Source organism: Lepidothrix coronata, unplaced genomic scaffold, assembly GCF_001604755.1.
Source record: "Lepidothrix coronata isolate B3197 unplaced genomic scaffold, Lepidothrix_coronata-1.0 Scaffold39, whole genome shotgun sequence".
Taxonomy (NCBI): domain Eukaryota; kingdom Metazoa; phylum Chordata; class Aves; order Passeriformes; family Pipridae; genus Lepidothrix; species Lepidothrix coronata.
The window spans coordinates 4105369-4122186 of NW_016690219.1; the positions used below are offsets into that span (position 1 = coordinate 4105369).

The 16818-nt window shown below is 47.0% G+C and overlaps 2 protein-coding genes across 7 annotated transcripts; one reads left to right on the plus strand and one right to left on the minus strand.

Moving 5' to 3' along the window:
* The first annotated feature begins 35 nt into the window (after positions 1-35).
* Positions 36-16074, plus strand: PLA2G7 (phospholipase A2 group VII). 6 transcript variants are annotated; one of them, XM_017813049.1, is made up of 11 exons: positions 36-387; positions 7054-7178; positions 9784-9934; positions 10545-10638; positions 11280-11348; positions 11778-11925; positions 13002-13115; positions 13390-13481; positions 13896-14069; positions 15092-15240; positions 15579-16074. In XM_017813049.1, exons 1-11 carry the CDS (start codon positions 51-53, stop codon positions 15680-15682), a joined length of 1557 nt encoding a protein of 518 aa, XP_017668538.1. In that variant the 5' UTR covers positions 36-50; the 3' UTR covers positions 15683-16074. The 6 variants fall into 6 exon arrangements, with proteins under 6 accessions (XP_017668538.1, XP_017668543.1, XP_017668537.1 ...); XM_017813054.1 differs by lacking the exon at positions 36-387 and adding an exon at positions 6158-6182; XM_017813048.1 differs by lacking the exon at positions 36-387 and adding an exon at positions 6355-6882.
* Positions 4561-6323, minus strand: IMP3 (IMP3, U3 small nucleolar ribonucleoprotein). Its single transcript, XM_017813060.1, has one exon. It carries the CDS (start codon positions 6201-6203, stop codon positions 5646-5648), a length of 558 nt encoding a protein of 185 aa, XP_017668549.1. The 5' UTR covers positions 6204-6323; the 3' UTR covers positions 4561-5645.
* Positions 16075-16818: the final 744 nt, after the last annotated feature.

The window sequence follows — 16818 nt, forward strand, 5'->3', positions numbered from 1 at the left end:
CCACTCAGCCACGCTCGGCAGCACCGCCGGGACATCCAGAATCCATACATATGATCCCGTCCCTGCCACACGGAGGCACAGCCCGGCACCTCGGCGGCCGCGGGATCCGCCGGGACGCGCAGTCTTTGCTTGGGATGGCCCCGTGCCAGAAACTTATTTTCCAGGCCCAGGGGAGATTTCTCCCGGGAAGATTGTCTCAGCTGAAAACTAAGGCAAAGTTTGGTCCCTCCCCTTCGGGCAGAGCCCGGCAGTGGCTCTGCCTGCGGGACAGACGTCCTCCTGTGGGAGCAGCCGCCGCTCCCCCGGCTCCGCAGGGCTCTGGGTGGCCGTCCTGCTCCTCTGGACGGCGGGACGGGAGCACAGGGCGACCGGGACACCGCACACCAGGTATGGGAAGCACCAGGCCCTGCTCGAGGGCAAAAAAAAGGGTCTGGGGAGAGCACGGGGAGGAGCGACGGTGACGTGAAGGGGATTTTAAAGAGCTGGGTGGTTGCTGCGCAGCCCTTCACACATGTTATCAGCGCTCCCCGCTCCACGGGTTCAGCCGGCTCATGCAGGAAGCCTGTTCCCAGTCCTCGAGGGATCGCGTTTCTCCAGTTCCTCCCTTCCAGCCCCGTATCTGGCCCCAAATCCCTGTGCGTCCCTGCGGAGGGGTGGGATTCACTCCGGTGGACGTCCCCCTTCGCCGTTGAGTGTAGGGCGAATTTTCCGGTGGGGAAAAGTAACCCACCTCCTGACACGGCCGTGCCCAGCCTGGCGATGGGAAGCAGCAGTGCTGGGCTGCAGCAGAGGAAACTCAGACTAGATGGAAGGGTAAAGTTAATTCACAGCGAGGGTCTGAGATGTGCAGACCCGAGGCGTGTCCTGCTTTGAGCAGGGGCTTGGACTGGGTGACCTCCAGCGTCCTTGCCCGCCTAAATATTTCTGGGAGGTTGAGAGGGACACAGCTGGAGGTTTTGGGTGCTCTGCCAGCACAGCATTCGCCTCCCACACACCCAGCATCCCGATACCTGCAAGGGACCCTGCACCCCAACTGCTGTTGGAGCTGGTGGGGAGAGGGATGGCGATTTTAAGACGTGGGTTTCCTGATGTGTTTTAAGCTTGATGAACTCAGTGGTGAGGTGGTGGACTGGCAGACGTCAGGACAGCCTGCCTGTACTTTACCCTGTGACACAACCATCCAAGCCTCTCCAGGAGCAGCAGGTGGTGGCTCCTCCAGGGAGGGAGCAGGGGTGGTGGTGCTGCCTGGGCTTGCACTTACCAACCCACTAACATGGTTAGAGCAGCTAAGAAGCTGTTGTGACTTACAAATAAGACCCTCTAAGAGGCAGCTCAGGAAACAGGGGACACACCAATCCCATCTCCGATGTTATTAGTGGGTGGCCTCCCCTTTCTCTGCCTGCTGGGAGTGAAACATTCTATCTCTTCAAAATCAGCTAATATGATGCAGGAAGGGGCTGTTCTCCAGTGCTTGCAGAGAAGTGATAGGGGATGCTCCTGCTGTGGGACATACACTTGGATTTAACTATTGGATCCAGAAACTCCACAGTTTATGGAAAGACTGAACCCAAGTGCCTCCTCCTGCTGACTGCAGAGCTGCTTCCTGCTAGTTCCACCTGACATCCCCATGCCCCAACCACACAGCAGACAGGTTTCTCACCACCCAAGTCCTGCTGCAGGCCCAAACCAGCAAGCAAAGGGTAACAAGTTTTTTCAGTCCTTAAAATGGGGTATTAGAAAGCAAGGACAAGAGCTGGGGCTCTCAGGTAAATGCTGTCATAATGCTTACATGTGCTTTTTCCCCCAGACCCTGTGAGTGTTGAAATGTTTTGGTATCTGGGGTAGAGACTAAGGTGATCCCATGCCCTGGTGATGAGAAATCGCTCGTTGGTTCAATCTGCAGTGCCAAATCAGGCAGGGGATGTCCTTAAAACAGATTAATCAGAGCTCAAGAAGGGGACAGTGACACTTTCAACCACTGTGGAATATCATACTGGGGAGTGCTACTGAGATGAGCATGGGAAAATGCCCTTAGATGAGGCTGTAAGGCCGTGGCCTAACTCAGGATGCAGGACCCTGACGTGAAATCTTGGGAATTGCCCAGCTCCACCTTTGGTTCTCTCAGTCTCCATTTCTGATCTTGAGAAGGGGGATGTACCAACCTTCCCTAGCCTCTGTACTCATGGTGATGTGCTGTCACTGAATTACTGAGGTCAGCACTAAGCCACATCAAGATGTTGCATGGAAGCAGCCTTTAAAACATGCAGCATGCTTGTTTACTGGGAAAATAAGTGGCTCAGATCAGTGAAAAAAACGCACATTAGCATTTCAGTGACAGCCTCAGCCTTTTACACTCTGCAACACAAAAGGCACCAGTGTGAAGGGCTCTTTCCTTCAGCTCCCTCACATTCCTCAGGCTCAGCTCCCCCGCTTTGGCAGCCTTCAAATAAAGGAAAAGACAAGGTCAGGAGAAAAAAAAAACAACAAAGGAGAAAAAATAAAAAGGAAAAAAAAAGCCAAAACCCAAATCTAAAACTGCAGGCCCTGGTAAAACCTCCCTTCCAGCTGGCCACTACCCAAGTGAGCGCTCCTGCTTGGGAACTGCTCGCCATTTGCCAATGGCTTTCACCCTTCCCAGAGCCCCCTGAAGCCCTTTCCTCCCTTGCTGGAGAAGCTGACACCTCTGCAGCCCCCAGCTGCTGGGACAGACACTTGTCAAGGTGACAATGATCAGGTTTTGTCAGGCACATGGAGAGCCTGCTCCAACACCAGCACCACCATCCTCTGTCCTCCTGCACAAGCAACTTCCCACAAGATTCATGGAGATGTCGGGCCCCCTCAGGAACAGCAAACCCACTTCAGAAAGTGCTGGGAAGTAGCACAGTGACACCCAGGACCCCATCCTGCTGCTCTCACATGCATAAGCTCTCCCACTGGAAATCCCTGGAGCACTAGAGGGGAATTTGCAGGATTTGGCCCAAAAAAGCTCCATGCTGGATCATCTCCTCGTGCTAGTTCACACAGACCCATGGAAGCTCGTGCTGATCTATACTGACATTGGATCCAACCTTGGAATTTAAAAAAAGCCTCTGTGTTTATCCAAGTGTTGGGAAAGGCTGTCGGAGCTGCTTCCTGTGCCCTTTCAATCCCCAGCTCCGGAACCGCTGCGGGAACCGCCCTGCAGCAGCCACAGCACATCAGCTCTGGCAAACAAACTCAAACCCACAAACTGAAGGCAAAACCACCATGAGACACGAGGAAGCCATCATCTCCCTGGCTGAATTCACCATCAGGAACGAGGACATGCTGCTGGAACTTCCATTTTACCTGTTTATCATGATTGAAGTGGACCCAGCTCTCATCTGAGGCATGTGAGGACTCCAGCTGTTAAAAATTGAGGAGCAGGACGCTCATTTCAGGCCTCAGCTACTGTACAGCCAGCACAGCTGTGACACTCCAGACTTAGAACACATACAGACATATAAACCCACAGCCTGATTTCTTAGAGAGCATAAGAATTTAATTTCCAGTACCACAGGAGGAGAGCAGGGCTGATGGATGCTGTTATCCCAAAGTATTTATAGGGAAATCAATTCCCAATGCTTAACTTAACAGCCTATAAGGGGCTGGGTCATTTCTCTTCTGCTGCAGATGCTGGAGGTGCACAGATGAAGGCTGAAAAGTTGGTTTAATACAAAAAGAATGGGCTGATGATGTAAACTATGGAGGCTGACAGGCTGGAGGTTTGATATTTCCTTTTCTGCTGTTCTTTCAAAGGCTGGACACACTGGGCAGAGCAGCAGTTTATCATATGAGTAGTAAAACACTCCGCACAGTCACTGTGTTGTTATTCAAGTTCCCCCAAAAGAGTAAAGAAGAGCAAAAGCACCATTTTTACCTGTACCTGAATTGGGCACCTTCCAAATTTCCCAAAAAATAATGACGTTGTTCTAGAGGAAAGCTGGGAAGGTGTTTAAAAAGTCAGACTTCAGGTGCAAAATGTGTTTTCAACTTGTATTTCTTACCATAAGCAAGGTGCAATTGGTGTCCTTTTCTTAATATCTGTTATTGCTTTATAAATTAATGTTCTGCTTAATACAGCTGGCTTATGAGATGTGTAGAAATTTTAACATTTAGTTTGCCTTTTAAAAAACAGCCATAATATGACAGTTTCTCTAAAACCTCAAAAAAACCCCTCACCTGAACATCTTTCTGTTTAGAAAAGCCACATTAAAGCATACAGACCCAGAGCTTCAGTGGCAGCTGAACTCCAGCCCTTTGGACTTGGAATGGGCAGTCACAGCTCCACTCCTAAACCTACTGCCAAATCCTTTCATAGCCCTGGGTAATGGAAAGAAAGCACTGCTAACAAAAAACACATTAGAATTCAGTAATAGCCTTACAGCTATCAAAAAAAGAAAAGGTTATGTAAGTTACATAAAAGACCTCAAATTAAAAAAAAAAGTTCTACAAAATGACAAATGGGCCTTTGTGGAACAATTAAAAATCAGGACAAACTCTCAGAGAAACTATATCATAAAATAGTCCACACATTTCTCCACCAACTTACAAAAAAACTTTATTTTTGTTTTTCTGTTTTTTTAATGAAAGGGAAACAAAGTTCCCAACAGTCTCAGAAAGCCTAAGGTTCCCCTTGAGTACCAGTTTTTGTCTGGCTAATGTACTACATGCAACAGTTCCCCCCAGATTTGCAGTTATGGTTAGGTCAGCTTTTGCTCCAATGCCTCCCCAGTTAGATCCTGCTCTGTAAATGATGCCTAATTGTCAGCTGGAGACCCACACAGCAAAGACACTGAACTCAGCACATTAAACTTCCCTTTACATCTTCACATGAACATAAAGTTGGCTTTTTTTTTTTTATTCCATATTTGGCTAAAGCTTTAACAGTTCCAGAAATGCAGTATTTGGCCTCCTTGTTTACTGCTGACCCCCAACAATCCCCACATTTTCCCTATATATATGTTGCTTGGTATCAAGAGGAAACCCTTCCAGAAGCAGCAACTCTGGCTCCTGTGCATCCAACAGCTGAAGGAAGAACCGACAGGGCAACTTCTCAAAAAACAGCAGCTGAGCTGCCAAACTCATGTCTTAAATCAGCCACTTGGCCAGGCTTAAAATCCCTTCCAGCAGCTAGTATTAGCTCCCAAGCACTTAAACCTAACCACATCCTCTCCTGCGATCAGGCAGAGACTTTTCCAAGCACTTTTGCTTTATGGGATGTAAGGACAATGGAGCTGGGCTGTAAGAAGGATGGAGATGGGCACGCTGGGACGACGGAGTTGAGTTGCTGTGATGACCACAGAGCTGGGCATGCCAGGGATGATGATGGAGCTGGGACACTTGGATGACAATGGAGCTGGGCACTCCAGGGATGATGGCACTGGACACACCAGGGACAACAACGGAGCTGGGCCACTGGACGCATTCTTGAAGTGGTGGATGTGGAAGGGAATTTTTTCCGCATGGATGAATGGAGCCATTAGCTGCAAAGGGGAGCCAGGAGGAGGGCAATACCACACTAGAAGCGCAGTTTCCTTCTGGCTCCCTTTCCAGGTGCGTCTGGAAGGGGTGGGTGAATATCCAGTGGTGGCATCACTAGCGTGTGTATGTCCCGCCGAGCAGCCCTACGCAGCCAGGTCGAAGTCGTCGCGCTCCTGGTTGTAGTCGAGCACCTTCTGCCGCAGGCGCGAGGCGTCCACCCAGGTGATGAAATCCTCGACGGCGCGGGGGACGAGCAGCGCGGGGTCTGTGACCACCTCGGGCCCCACGCGGACGTGCCCCTGCTCCACGAAGGTGACGGCGTGGCGCAGGTTCTGCGCCATCCGCAGCTTCACCAGCAGGCAGGGCAGGCGCCGGCGGCAGAAGGCGGCGGCCGAGAGGCTCTCGCAGACGGCCAGCGACTGCCGGCTGCTCACCAGACCCAGCCCGTGCAGCTTCTCCAGCAGCGCGGCGGCGCAGCGGGCGCGGAACGCGGCGCTGTCCGGGCCCAGGTCGCGGAGCCGCCGGGCCAGGGCGCGCACGGAGCGGGCCAGCGCCTTGTACTGCACGTAGTCCTCCCGCCGGCCCAGCCGGTACCGCCGCAGCGCCCGCACCTCCGCCAAGTTACCGCCCGACGCCTCCCAGTTCACCAGGTCCAGCCGCCGCAGCAGCTTCTGCTCGTGGTACTTCAGTTTCCGCACCATCTTGACGAGATACGGGATTCAGGCTCCGCCGCGCCGCCGGCTGCGAGGGGCCTTTCCGGGGAGGAGCGGCCGCCTACACCGCGGTTCTTCCGGGGAGGAGCCGCTGACAGCGGCCGGGGAGTGAGTCCCGCCCCGGGAGTCCTTCCCCGGGAGTCCCGCCCCGGGGCGGCCGAGCCCGGTGGGGCGGTGGGTTGGGGATGGTCCCGTGTCTCCTTCTCGAAGGAGAAGGCAGCGGATAGAGCCCACCCCCGCGGCCGGAGCGGCTTCCTTGCTGCCCAGCCCGGGATGCGGCTGCTTCCCCCCGCGCTCGGCGCATCCCCGGGGCCCGCCCGGCTCGGAGGGGTCACCCCAGGTACGGCCGCACCGCCCCGACACCCGCTCCGTCACGGGCAGCCCGCCCTTGTCTCTCCAGGGATCGAACCTGGGCTTCGTCATTCCTCCTGGAAAAATGGCAGCGGCGTTGTATTTCTCCGTGACATCCCGCTGCTCCTGATGAATAGGCCGATTTTCCTTGGGGAGCCGCAAAATCCTCCCTCTGTGCGGTTCGTAGCACCGCAGACCTCCCGAGTGCCACCGCGGCCTCCTCAGCCAAAGATTTCATCCCACCTTTCTGTAAGTGCACGGTGCTGTCTGATCCTTAGGATTCAGGATACTCCAAGGAAATTCCCCAGTAGAACAGGTCAGGTTGGTGATTCGGGATTTCTCTGATTCTCATAAAGCAGATTTATGTATTGGCTCAATCTTGAATTTCTTACTCCTGGATTTTCAGCGCACTGGATTTGTTTCAGGGTGGGTGATCTGGTCACAGAGGCCATGGCCCTCTCCTGATTTGCTTTGCGCTTTTCTCCAGGTTTGCCAGTGAAGGCACCAATGGAAATGTGGACCAACAGCACTGAGAGATTTTACAGAATTCCTGAAGGAAAGGGGCCACACTCGGTTGGATGTACGGACCTGATGACAGAAAATGCAGTTGAGGTAAAGCTTTTGATTCTTTCTCTTTTGGATTTAAGCCACAGTGTCAGTGAAACAACTTGCTGTAGTTTTACAGAGGAGTCACACAGAAGGTCTTGTCTGTGTGCTCCATACTGACATTCATAGCTGAGCTTTCTACCTTCTCCATCCTGATGTAGGATGTATACTTGGCATTTGCTAGATGGATGTAACCTGCAGGCCTTCCCCATGGCCAATTCCTCCTTCCTCCTAATATCCTCTTCTTTCTGACTCTCCTACTCAAGATACTGCAGAGAAACTATGTCCCACCCACCCCACCACTCCCTCTTGCACTGGGCTCCTGAGGAGACTCCACATGCAGTCTCTGTGACTGTAGCTGTTCTCATCACAAAGGTCCCAACAGGATTTGGCAGTGTTGGGAGATGCAGGTGTGCAGGGCTGGGAGATGAGGGTGTGCAGTGTTTCAGCTGCAGGGTAAAGTGTGAGATGTCTTCTTGAGATTTTATCTCTCTTGAGAAGAACAGGATGTCAGTTCTGTAAGAGGTTAGCACAGTGAGAAGCCAGGATAAGAAGATGGGTACAGTAAGCACACAGGTAGACAAATGACTTCACTTGTGGGTTTCTGTATCAAATCCTCTTGCTTCTTAAACAATACGCCTGCAGTAACACTGTGGTTTTACTCCTCAGACTAGCCATAGTGGAGCTTGTGATCAGTTTGCAGTGGTTTTTCATGTTTTCCTTTACTGAGCTTACTCTGTATTAGCACAAAGCAGCAATTAGTTTCTCTTTGCAATCAGCCCATGTGTTTTTGTTTTGATAAGCGTTCTGAACAATTACAGTTCTCTCAAGCATAGATAATGAACATCTTTCCCTTTCTGGTAAGCAGTTAATCACTGGGGAAGTTCACTGGGACTGTTTTGAGATCAAGTTAATATCTTTACCGATATGGAGGGAGGTTCTTCTTTAATGGTCTTTGTGTCAAAGGTTGGTTTAACTTTGATAAGTAAATAGAAACAAGCTTCATTAAACAAGCTTTTGGTAAACTGATACATTAGTGTTCAAGAAATCAGGCTTTATTCTAAAGCTCATGTTTATTTTGGCCCTGATCTTAACTCGCTAAACCAAAAGCACAGTTGGAGCAAGACAGTGAATTTGAATAGTGTGTCGCAAATTCCCTTGCAAACCAGGAAGTAAGAATGCAGATTACACACAGTTCATCTGCCTGGAACTCTGCTTTGAGGTGTGCCATTGGTACATTGCTGCTGTCTGCAAAGGAAAAGGACTGACAAGGGGTATGGAGGGTCCACGTGAGTGTGGAAAGCTTGGGTGCTTTCCTGGGAGACCTGGAGTGCAGACAATAAAAGAAGATTCAAACTGGTGGTAAGGAACAGAAGCAGATAAAGCACAGGTTAGCAAAGTTGTGTTTAGAAAGATGGACCACTAGAGACTTGTAAGCATCTTGTTGAGGAGGAAGAACAATATATTGTGTTCCCTTGCTGTGCAGCTGCCCAAGAGCTTCACAGACAGCCTCTGCTCAGTTTAGCCAGGAACACTATAGCCACAAGACCATGCCCCTGACAACACCTCCTCTGCTGGACCACACTTCCAGAAACTAGTCTCAGAGTAAAATCTGTCTTGGTAACCTAGTGGAACAATATACATCCAAGGGGGTCCTTTCCCCCCCTCTCCCAGTTTAGCAAACTCAGTTGGGTCAGTAACAGCTCCATGAGACTCACTGATGCAAGGAAAGCAATGACAGCTCCCAGCTGAAAGGGTGAAGGGACAAAGTCATAAAATCATGGAATCACTGAATGGTTTGGATCGGGAGGGACCTTAAAGACCATATGCCATGGGCAGGGACACCTTCCACTAGGCCATGTTACTCGGGGCCCTGTCTAACCTGGCCTTGGGATGAGGCAGCCACAACTTTTCTGGGAAACCTGTGCCAGGACCTCACCACCCTTACAGTAAAGAATTTCTTCATAATATCCAATCTAACCTTGCTCTCTCTTAGTTTAGAGCCATTACCACTTGTCCTGTCAGTCCAGGCCTTTGTCCAGAGTGCCTCTTCAGCACTCTTAGAGCCCCTTTAGGTACTAGAAGGTGATCTAAAGTCTTCCCAGAGCCTTCTTCAGGCTGAACGTCCCCAGCTCTCCTGGCCCGTCATCCTAGGAGAGATGCTTCAGCTCTCAGATCATCCTCAGTCACCCCTCTAACAGTCAGCCCTATAAAACTGCATCATAGAACCATTCCCAGTGAGGAAGACAGAAGGAAAGATCCAGCAAGATGCAGAAATGGAGCAAATCGCTAGTGACTGTTTGTAAATTATTAACTTAGTTAAATGGAGCATTTTGAATTAGCCATAGGCTAACCTAGGGAAAGTAATGTGTATCTCTACCTGTGAAGTTCTGTATCTCAATGCTACTTTAAATTCATTTTAGGGACAGAAAGTGAATTGGCATCAAAGCCTGTATATGATAATAATTTTCTCATGAGATTCTCTTAAATCTCTTGAGCTGTCATTCTTGCATCTGAAGCCCTTTATATAGATGATTTTATCTTCCTTTTTCTCTGCCATATATAAAGAAATGCCAATATTGCTTTTTTTTTACTTTCCTCCTGATCCCAGGGAAGCTTCTTGCGCCTGTATTACCCAGCACGTGATGCCACAGATACTGAGGAGGCACGATGGATTCCAGATCGAGAATACTATCAGGGACTCTCTGACTTCCTTAATATGTACCGGATTGTAGGAGAAAGGCTTTTCCATTACTACGTTGGTAAGACTGGTTCTGGTTTTATTCCTTGACTAGTGCATGAGCTCTGTTTGCAGGCTGCTGCCTCGCTGCTCCAAGAACAGGCTGGTATTGCTGGACTGAAAAATATATTTTAGCAAACAAGTGTTTTTGTGGGATGGGTTTCTGTAGGGAGGCTCAGTGTTGAACGTGACCAAGTTCTCAGGCAGTCCCTGACTGCTGTGGATAGGAGTTTCTGGGCAGCTTGCTTTAGGAAGAGCTTGGGTAAGCTGCATCTGTGTGTTGGGATTCAAATCCCACAGGGAAATGTGCAAAGATGTAAAAGCTGGAGAGGTCCTAAGGTCTGAATACCAACAAGACTTGGATGCCGGACTGTTAGCGTTTAGGAGATATGTAGACCTTGTGCCAGACTGTGACTGGGAAGAAGAGAGGGAAAGTATCTTCTGCCAAGTAGTAAGTATTTTCAGAATGAGATCCAGATTTGTCTTATGTATTTTAAAGATGAGACTTAGTACCTTATCTTTGGGTGACTGCACTGAAATCAGTGGTCACCACACTCTTGGGATCTCTCCCACAGGAACGAACACTTTCTCTCATTTCAGTAACAATGACATACACTTCTGTTTTTATCCAGGTTCAGTGACCTGTCCTGCAAAGTCAAATGCTGCCTTTAAGCCAGGAGAAAAATATCCACTTCTTATTTTTTCCCATGGACTTGGAGCTTTTCGGTAATGCTGCAGTTTGTTGACAAACTACTTTTGTTGTCTATGGAGACAACAGTTACCAAGGATGGTTCTGAACAGTTTTTCAGTAGGGGGGTGAGATCCTTCTGGAGCTGAAGCAGATTTCAGTAGTAGGCTGCTGTGTGTCAATATGCCTCCACTGAAACAACAGCAGTTAATAAAAGCAAGGTTGATGTATTTTTGATCATAGAATCATAGAATGGCCTGGGTTGGAAGGGACCTTAAAGATCATCTTGTTCCAACCCCCCTGCCATAAATAGGGACACCTTCCACTAGACCAGGTTGCTCGAGCTCCATTTGTTTTCCCTTTGTATGATAGGTGTGAAGGTATTTACTGACCCATAAGCACACTGTGAAGACTAGCTAGTTGATTTTTGGACAGCTCTTTGAAGATGCAAAGTGCTGTATGTGCTACAGTAGCATTTTCCCTTCTGACAGTAAAACAGCACCAAGGTTTTTTGAACAGGCTTTGGTGCCTGGCATACACAAACATGCTCTGCTGGGTAGCAAATTCAAACAGAAGGAAATATCAAGTGGGGACTAGCACATACATGGTGTAGTCAGCATTTAAAAAGCAGTGGAGTTGAAAGAGTTAATGACTCACCAGAGTGTGTTTTTTATTGCAGGACAATCTATTCTGCTATTTGCATAGAGATGGCTTCTCAGGGCTTTATAGTGGCTGCTGTCGAGCACAGGTGTGTATGCTGCATGTTTTGGGAGTTCTGATGGCAAGAAATTTTCTCACATTGAACAGAATGTTTTTTATTCTAAAGAAGAATTTTTGATTCTTTTTAAAAAAGAAAAACTGACATCTCTCTTTCAGCCCTACCCATAGCTGGGCATAGCTCCCATAGCTCAACTCTTCCCTAAACAAAAGGAACTTTGCTTAGATAAGCCCTGGAGTAAAAAGTCTCACAGTAAATAGAATATGGAGAATATAAAGAAGTTGAGAGTTTTGGTGGGGTTATTGCATCATTTAGAAAGTCTGTCTACACTCAGTTGCAATTGCAGTAGCACTGGTTGATAACTGGATCTCCAGATCAGTGAAATCTAAAACCTGTGCTGACTTCATCTCAGACCAAATGGAATGCATACCCAGAAATAACCTTTTGCTGATATTACAGAGATGAATCTGCTTCAGCAACATATTATTGTAAAAGAAGGTCCGTTTCTGAATCACAGGAAGAATCTACATCAAACATGGAGAAGGAGTGGATCTACTACAGGAAACTGAAAACTGGAGAGGAGGAGCGTTGCTTGCGCCATAAGCAGGTACTTGGACTGGGTCTGTGCTCTGGGAAGTGTGGCAGGAGTGGTGTATTTAGGGCTGACTAGCAGACTCTTTCCCTTTGGCAATGTCTACAGTCTTCTGCCATGACTCAGGGTATATATAAATATGGATCAAGTCATGTGTTCCTGAAGATGGAAAAGCCAACAACAGTTTTCTTCAGAGCATAAACTACTTCCTCAACAAAGCTTTCTCGTGAAGCTGCACTCTTGAGCTGAGTCAGCTGTTTGTCCTCTGGTTCCACTCAACTTTCTGTTTCTTCTTTGTGTCTTCACACTTTTACTGCCCAGCCCAGCCTATAAGTGACACAGAGTTCAGTTCATATGTTTTTGTGGCCTTAGGCTCGCTTTAGCTTTCATTTACTGTTCCATAGCAAGATGAATCATGGCTGCTCTGAGGGGGATGTTTGCTTCATAGTCTTCAACACACTGAAGGTGGTTTTTAGCAATGTAAACAGTGCAGACTTCCTGCTTATAAGCAGTATCCATGCTAGATGTGATGTGACCATACTGATGAGCTCCTCCAAGCATAACTTGACCTTTAAAATACGGGAGTGATTTTCCAGCTAGTGAAAACTCAGCCAGGGCTCTTTATCTCCCAGGACCATACAGACAGCAGACAGCAGTCCAAGAGTCATTTCCTGTATGCCTACAACATCCTGCTTATGAGTCTCAGTGTGTAATGTCTGAGCTTGCAAACAACCTGCAGAAGCCATTGTCTACAAATTTCACAAGTAGAGAAGTCAGGAGATTGGGATGTATTTGAAATTGTATGGTGCACAGACATCTTGCTGGCTGCCTACACACTGTGGTTCCCAAGAACACTCCTGTTTTTTGATTCTTCTTGAAGCTTCTCTTTTACTGACATCAAAGTTAAAAACTGTTCTTATGTGGGACAATGAAAACCTTTATTTGCAACAGCTGTGCTACAGTTTTCAAGAATGTGTATATATAAAAAATGAGATGGGCTTCTTATTTGGGGTTTCTTATTTGGGGTTTATCCAGTGTAAAGACAGTTTCAAGGCTATTGTGCAGATACCCCAACCTCTCTTTCTCCCCAGGTGCAGCAAAGAGCACAGGAGTGTATCAAAGCTCTCAATCTCATTCTTAAAATCAGTTCAGGAGAGGAAGTAACAAATGTACTACATTCAGACTTTGACTGGAACAGCCTAAAGGTGAGTGAAAGGTGGCGACTGCATTTTGTTAAACACCTAATAATGCTTCTGGTCTCCCTTTTCCATTTCTAAACTGGTTCCTGTAAAGTATTCTGAAGATCACACTGTAGATCTATGAACATATTCTCAGGTCATCTCAAGCTGGATAGATAGCAATGGAGCTGAAATGATGCTCTTCTCACTTCAATAGGATCTATTTCCTAAGAAATTATTCCCTTTAAAAAAAAAAGTTTGGGAAAGAAAGTCTCTTACGGCACCTGGATTTTTTTGACAGGATTCTGTTGATACTAGCAGAATAGCTGTGATGGGACACTCTTTTGGTGGTGCTACAGTTATTGAGAGTCTCAGCAAAGAAATAAGATTCAGGTGAGTATGCAAAACAAGGCAAGAGACATTTGGCACTGGAGAGCTCTGGAGCAGAGCACCTTCTCTAGGATCCCCCAGCTACTAATTAGCAACTGAAGCAAACATTTGTTTGGTATGTCTTGCTTTCTCCAGTCATGCTTCTTCCAATTGTGGGGATGTGGTGGAACATAATAGCTGTATCTTATTATATCAGGATACTGTGGGACCCTGCTGTCCTGGCAGTGGAGACCAACAAATGCAAGAACAGACTAATTCTCTTCCCCCAGAGTAGAAATAATTTTGGAACAAAATGATTCATTAACCTGTTCAGTATCAGAGAGAGCTCTTTCCCATGTCTCTTGCAACTCAAAGCATGCTGAGAACTTCCATTAAAAGCTTTCTGCTTCTGTGCCAATATCCAGTTGTTTTTGGCAGGTGTGGCATTGCCCTCGATGTGTGGATGCTTCCTGTAGGTGATGACATTTACCAGAACAGTGTCCAGCAACCGCTGCTTTTTATCAACTCTGAAAAATTCCAGTGGGCTGATAACATCTTAAAGATTAAGAAGCTCATCTCCAATGACGCAAACAAGAAAATGATCACTATCAAGTAAGTGTCCAGGACACATAATTTCTGTGGTTGAAGGTGAATCTTTCCTTTCTTGTTGGAGGTGTGCAGTGATATGTAACTGCAGAAAGACAGTCACTAGAGCACAAGTCCTTTGGGGAGCAGCTGAGGGAGCTGGGGGGCTCAGCCTAAAGAGGAGGCTCAAGGGGGAACCCTACCACTCTCTACATCTACCTGAAAGGAGGGTGTAGCCAGGTAGGGGTTGGTCTCTTCTCCCAAGTAAAAAGTGATAGGACAAGAGGAAATGGCCTCAAGTTGTACCAGGGGTGGTTTAGATTGGATATTGGGGAAACTTTCTTCACTGAAAGGGCTGTCAGGCATTGGAACAGGCTGCCCAGGGAAGTGGAGGAGTCACCATCCCTGGAAGTATTTAAAACTCATGCAGAAGTGGCACTGAGGAACCTGGTGTATTGGTGGGATTGGCAGTGCTGGTTTAACAGTTGGACTTGATAATCTTAAAGGTCTTTTCCAGCCTAAATGCTTCTATGATTCTGTCCTTCCTCATGGCCCAGGTTTTTACTGCATGCTTAAATGAGCCATACATCTCCCATACTGGGGACAGACCTCTCAAAGCAGCCAGTAACTCCAGGTTTTGAGATACTCCAAGGTGTGCATTCCTGCCCTGGGTCACAAGTGTTGCATGCATCATCTGAAGACTTTAAATAGCCTTCTGGGGGCAGTTCTGCACTCACCCAGTGAAAGCAGTGCAGTGGATGGTTCTATCCTGCACCACAGACAAGGAAAACAACTTTATGTTGATGTTTTGCTAAGCCAACGCTTTATTGCCATTGCAGCTGTAGTGACCTACACTGAGCATGTACAAACCTTCCTCCTTTCTGTGCTTAGTACAGAATTTCCTGCTAATCTTGCATGCTTGTGAGATTAACGTGTTTTATCTTCTGCTAAAGAAAACAGTGTAAAACACATGACTGAAGTCTTTGCATATTTTAATTGCGTGATTTAATGTATTCTTATAAACCTGTTGATCATTTCTGTATTTGCAGGGGGTCAGTACATCAGAGCTTTCCTGACTTTACCTTTGTAAGCGGAGGAATTATTGCAAGATTTTTCAAATTAAAAGGAGAAATAGATCCAAATGAAGCTATTGATATCAGCAATCATGCTTCATTGGCCTTCCTGCAGAAACATCTAAGTAAGTATCTGTTTACAGAAAAGTATGAAGTTAGCTCATATTTAATTCCTGTGAAGCTTTTTATTCAGTTTAAAGCAAGATCAAAATAAGTGTGTCAGGGGAAAAAAAAAGTCAGACAGTTTCTAGAGGTTTGTCAGTTACTTTTGTAATCTTAGCAACTCAAAGGAATGGCACTGGCATTTTGTTCTCATAGAAAAAATGATACTCCAGATTTTTATGTTTCTTAAAATATCATGTCTCCCCTACTTTGCCAAGTTGGTTTAATTTTTCAGTGTAGTTTTATGAAAAGCTGATTACTTACTCATTACCACTGGGGTTTTACTTCCCCCGTTTTACAGGTCTTAAGAAAGATTTCGATAAGTGGGATTCACTTGTGGATGGCATAGGACCCAATGTTATTCCTGGAAGCAATATTGACATATCTCCAGCTGAACCCGAATAAGGAATACAAAGAAGTACTGAAAATCCCATGGACATCAGGACACTAATGCTGGCCAGACATTGCTCAGACATGGGGTGGCATTAAACACCTACACAGCTTTTGGGGTGTGGAATAAAAAAAAAAAAAAGGCATTAAGTTACATTACCATAAAACCAGAGGTTTTGGTTCAAATGAGTTAGTAGGATAATAGTGAATGGATAGTAGGATAATACTGAAATACTGCAACAGGGTAACTTCTGCTTTGTAGGCAGCTTGGGGGAAATCACTTCATGGTAATTTAAATGCTCTTTCTGGTTTTGACCTAAGTCAAGTCTGCGGAGAGACAGATTAAGCTCCAAGGAATACAGCTACAGTTCTGCTTACCAAGCTTTAAGTCAGTTTGCATCCAGCAAGCAACCAAAACAAAGCCCTCCCCAAAACCACCACTTTGTCATTTAGATACTGTTTCAGCTGTACTCTGACAACAGCTGTGAGTTGGGGCAGGTTGTTGCTCCTTCCAGTCAGAAAGGTACCAGTGAAGGGTGGTCTTCAAAACTGCCTTATTTTAGTAAACCACAGTAAAAGCTATAGGAAATAGTTAAGATCACAGCAGAGAAAGGTGTTTGTTCAGACACAGGGCTCCTCATCTGAACTTAATCCACTTAAATGTAAGATCTGTATTTAGTGCCATACCTAGAGAATATTTCTATTCCAAAAGCTTCTGAATTGGTCACTCTTTAATTCCCTTTAATTCCCTTTGGGCAAAGCTCCAGGCAGTTCCTCTCTTGTTAATGTCTGCTACCACTATCACATAGCCTGCAGGTGAAATTATAGAGCTGTGGCACCTGTAAAGCTCCCTTTACATGGTCCTTGTTAGCACTGCTTGATCTCCTGAGGTCTCTCATGGTACTAATTCTCCCCTGATACTCATCTTTGTCCAGGTACAGTGCTGTCTGTAGCTGACAGCAGAAGCAGCTGGCTCCCACTGACAGAGAGCAATGGTAATACCTGGACAAATAGTGTCAGCAGCCACCTGGTCAGCCTTGTTTAAGGCTGTCATTTTTGGATCAAAAGTCTCTGAATCTGCCCCATGGGAAGGGTGTCTTCTGAATTATGTTCATTTCAAAATGAGGTTACAAACAAAACTGAAGCAAGCA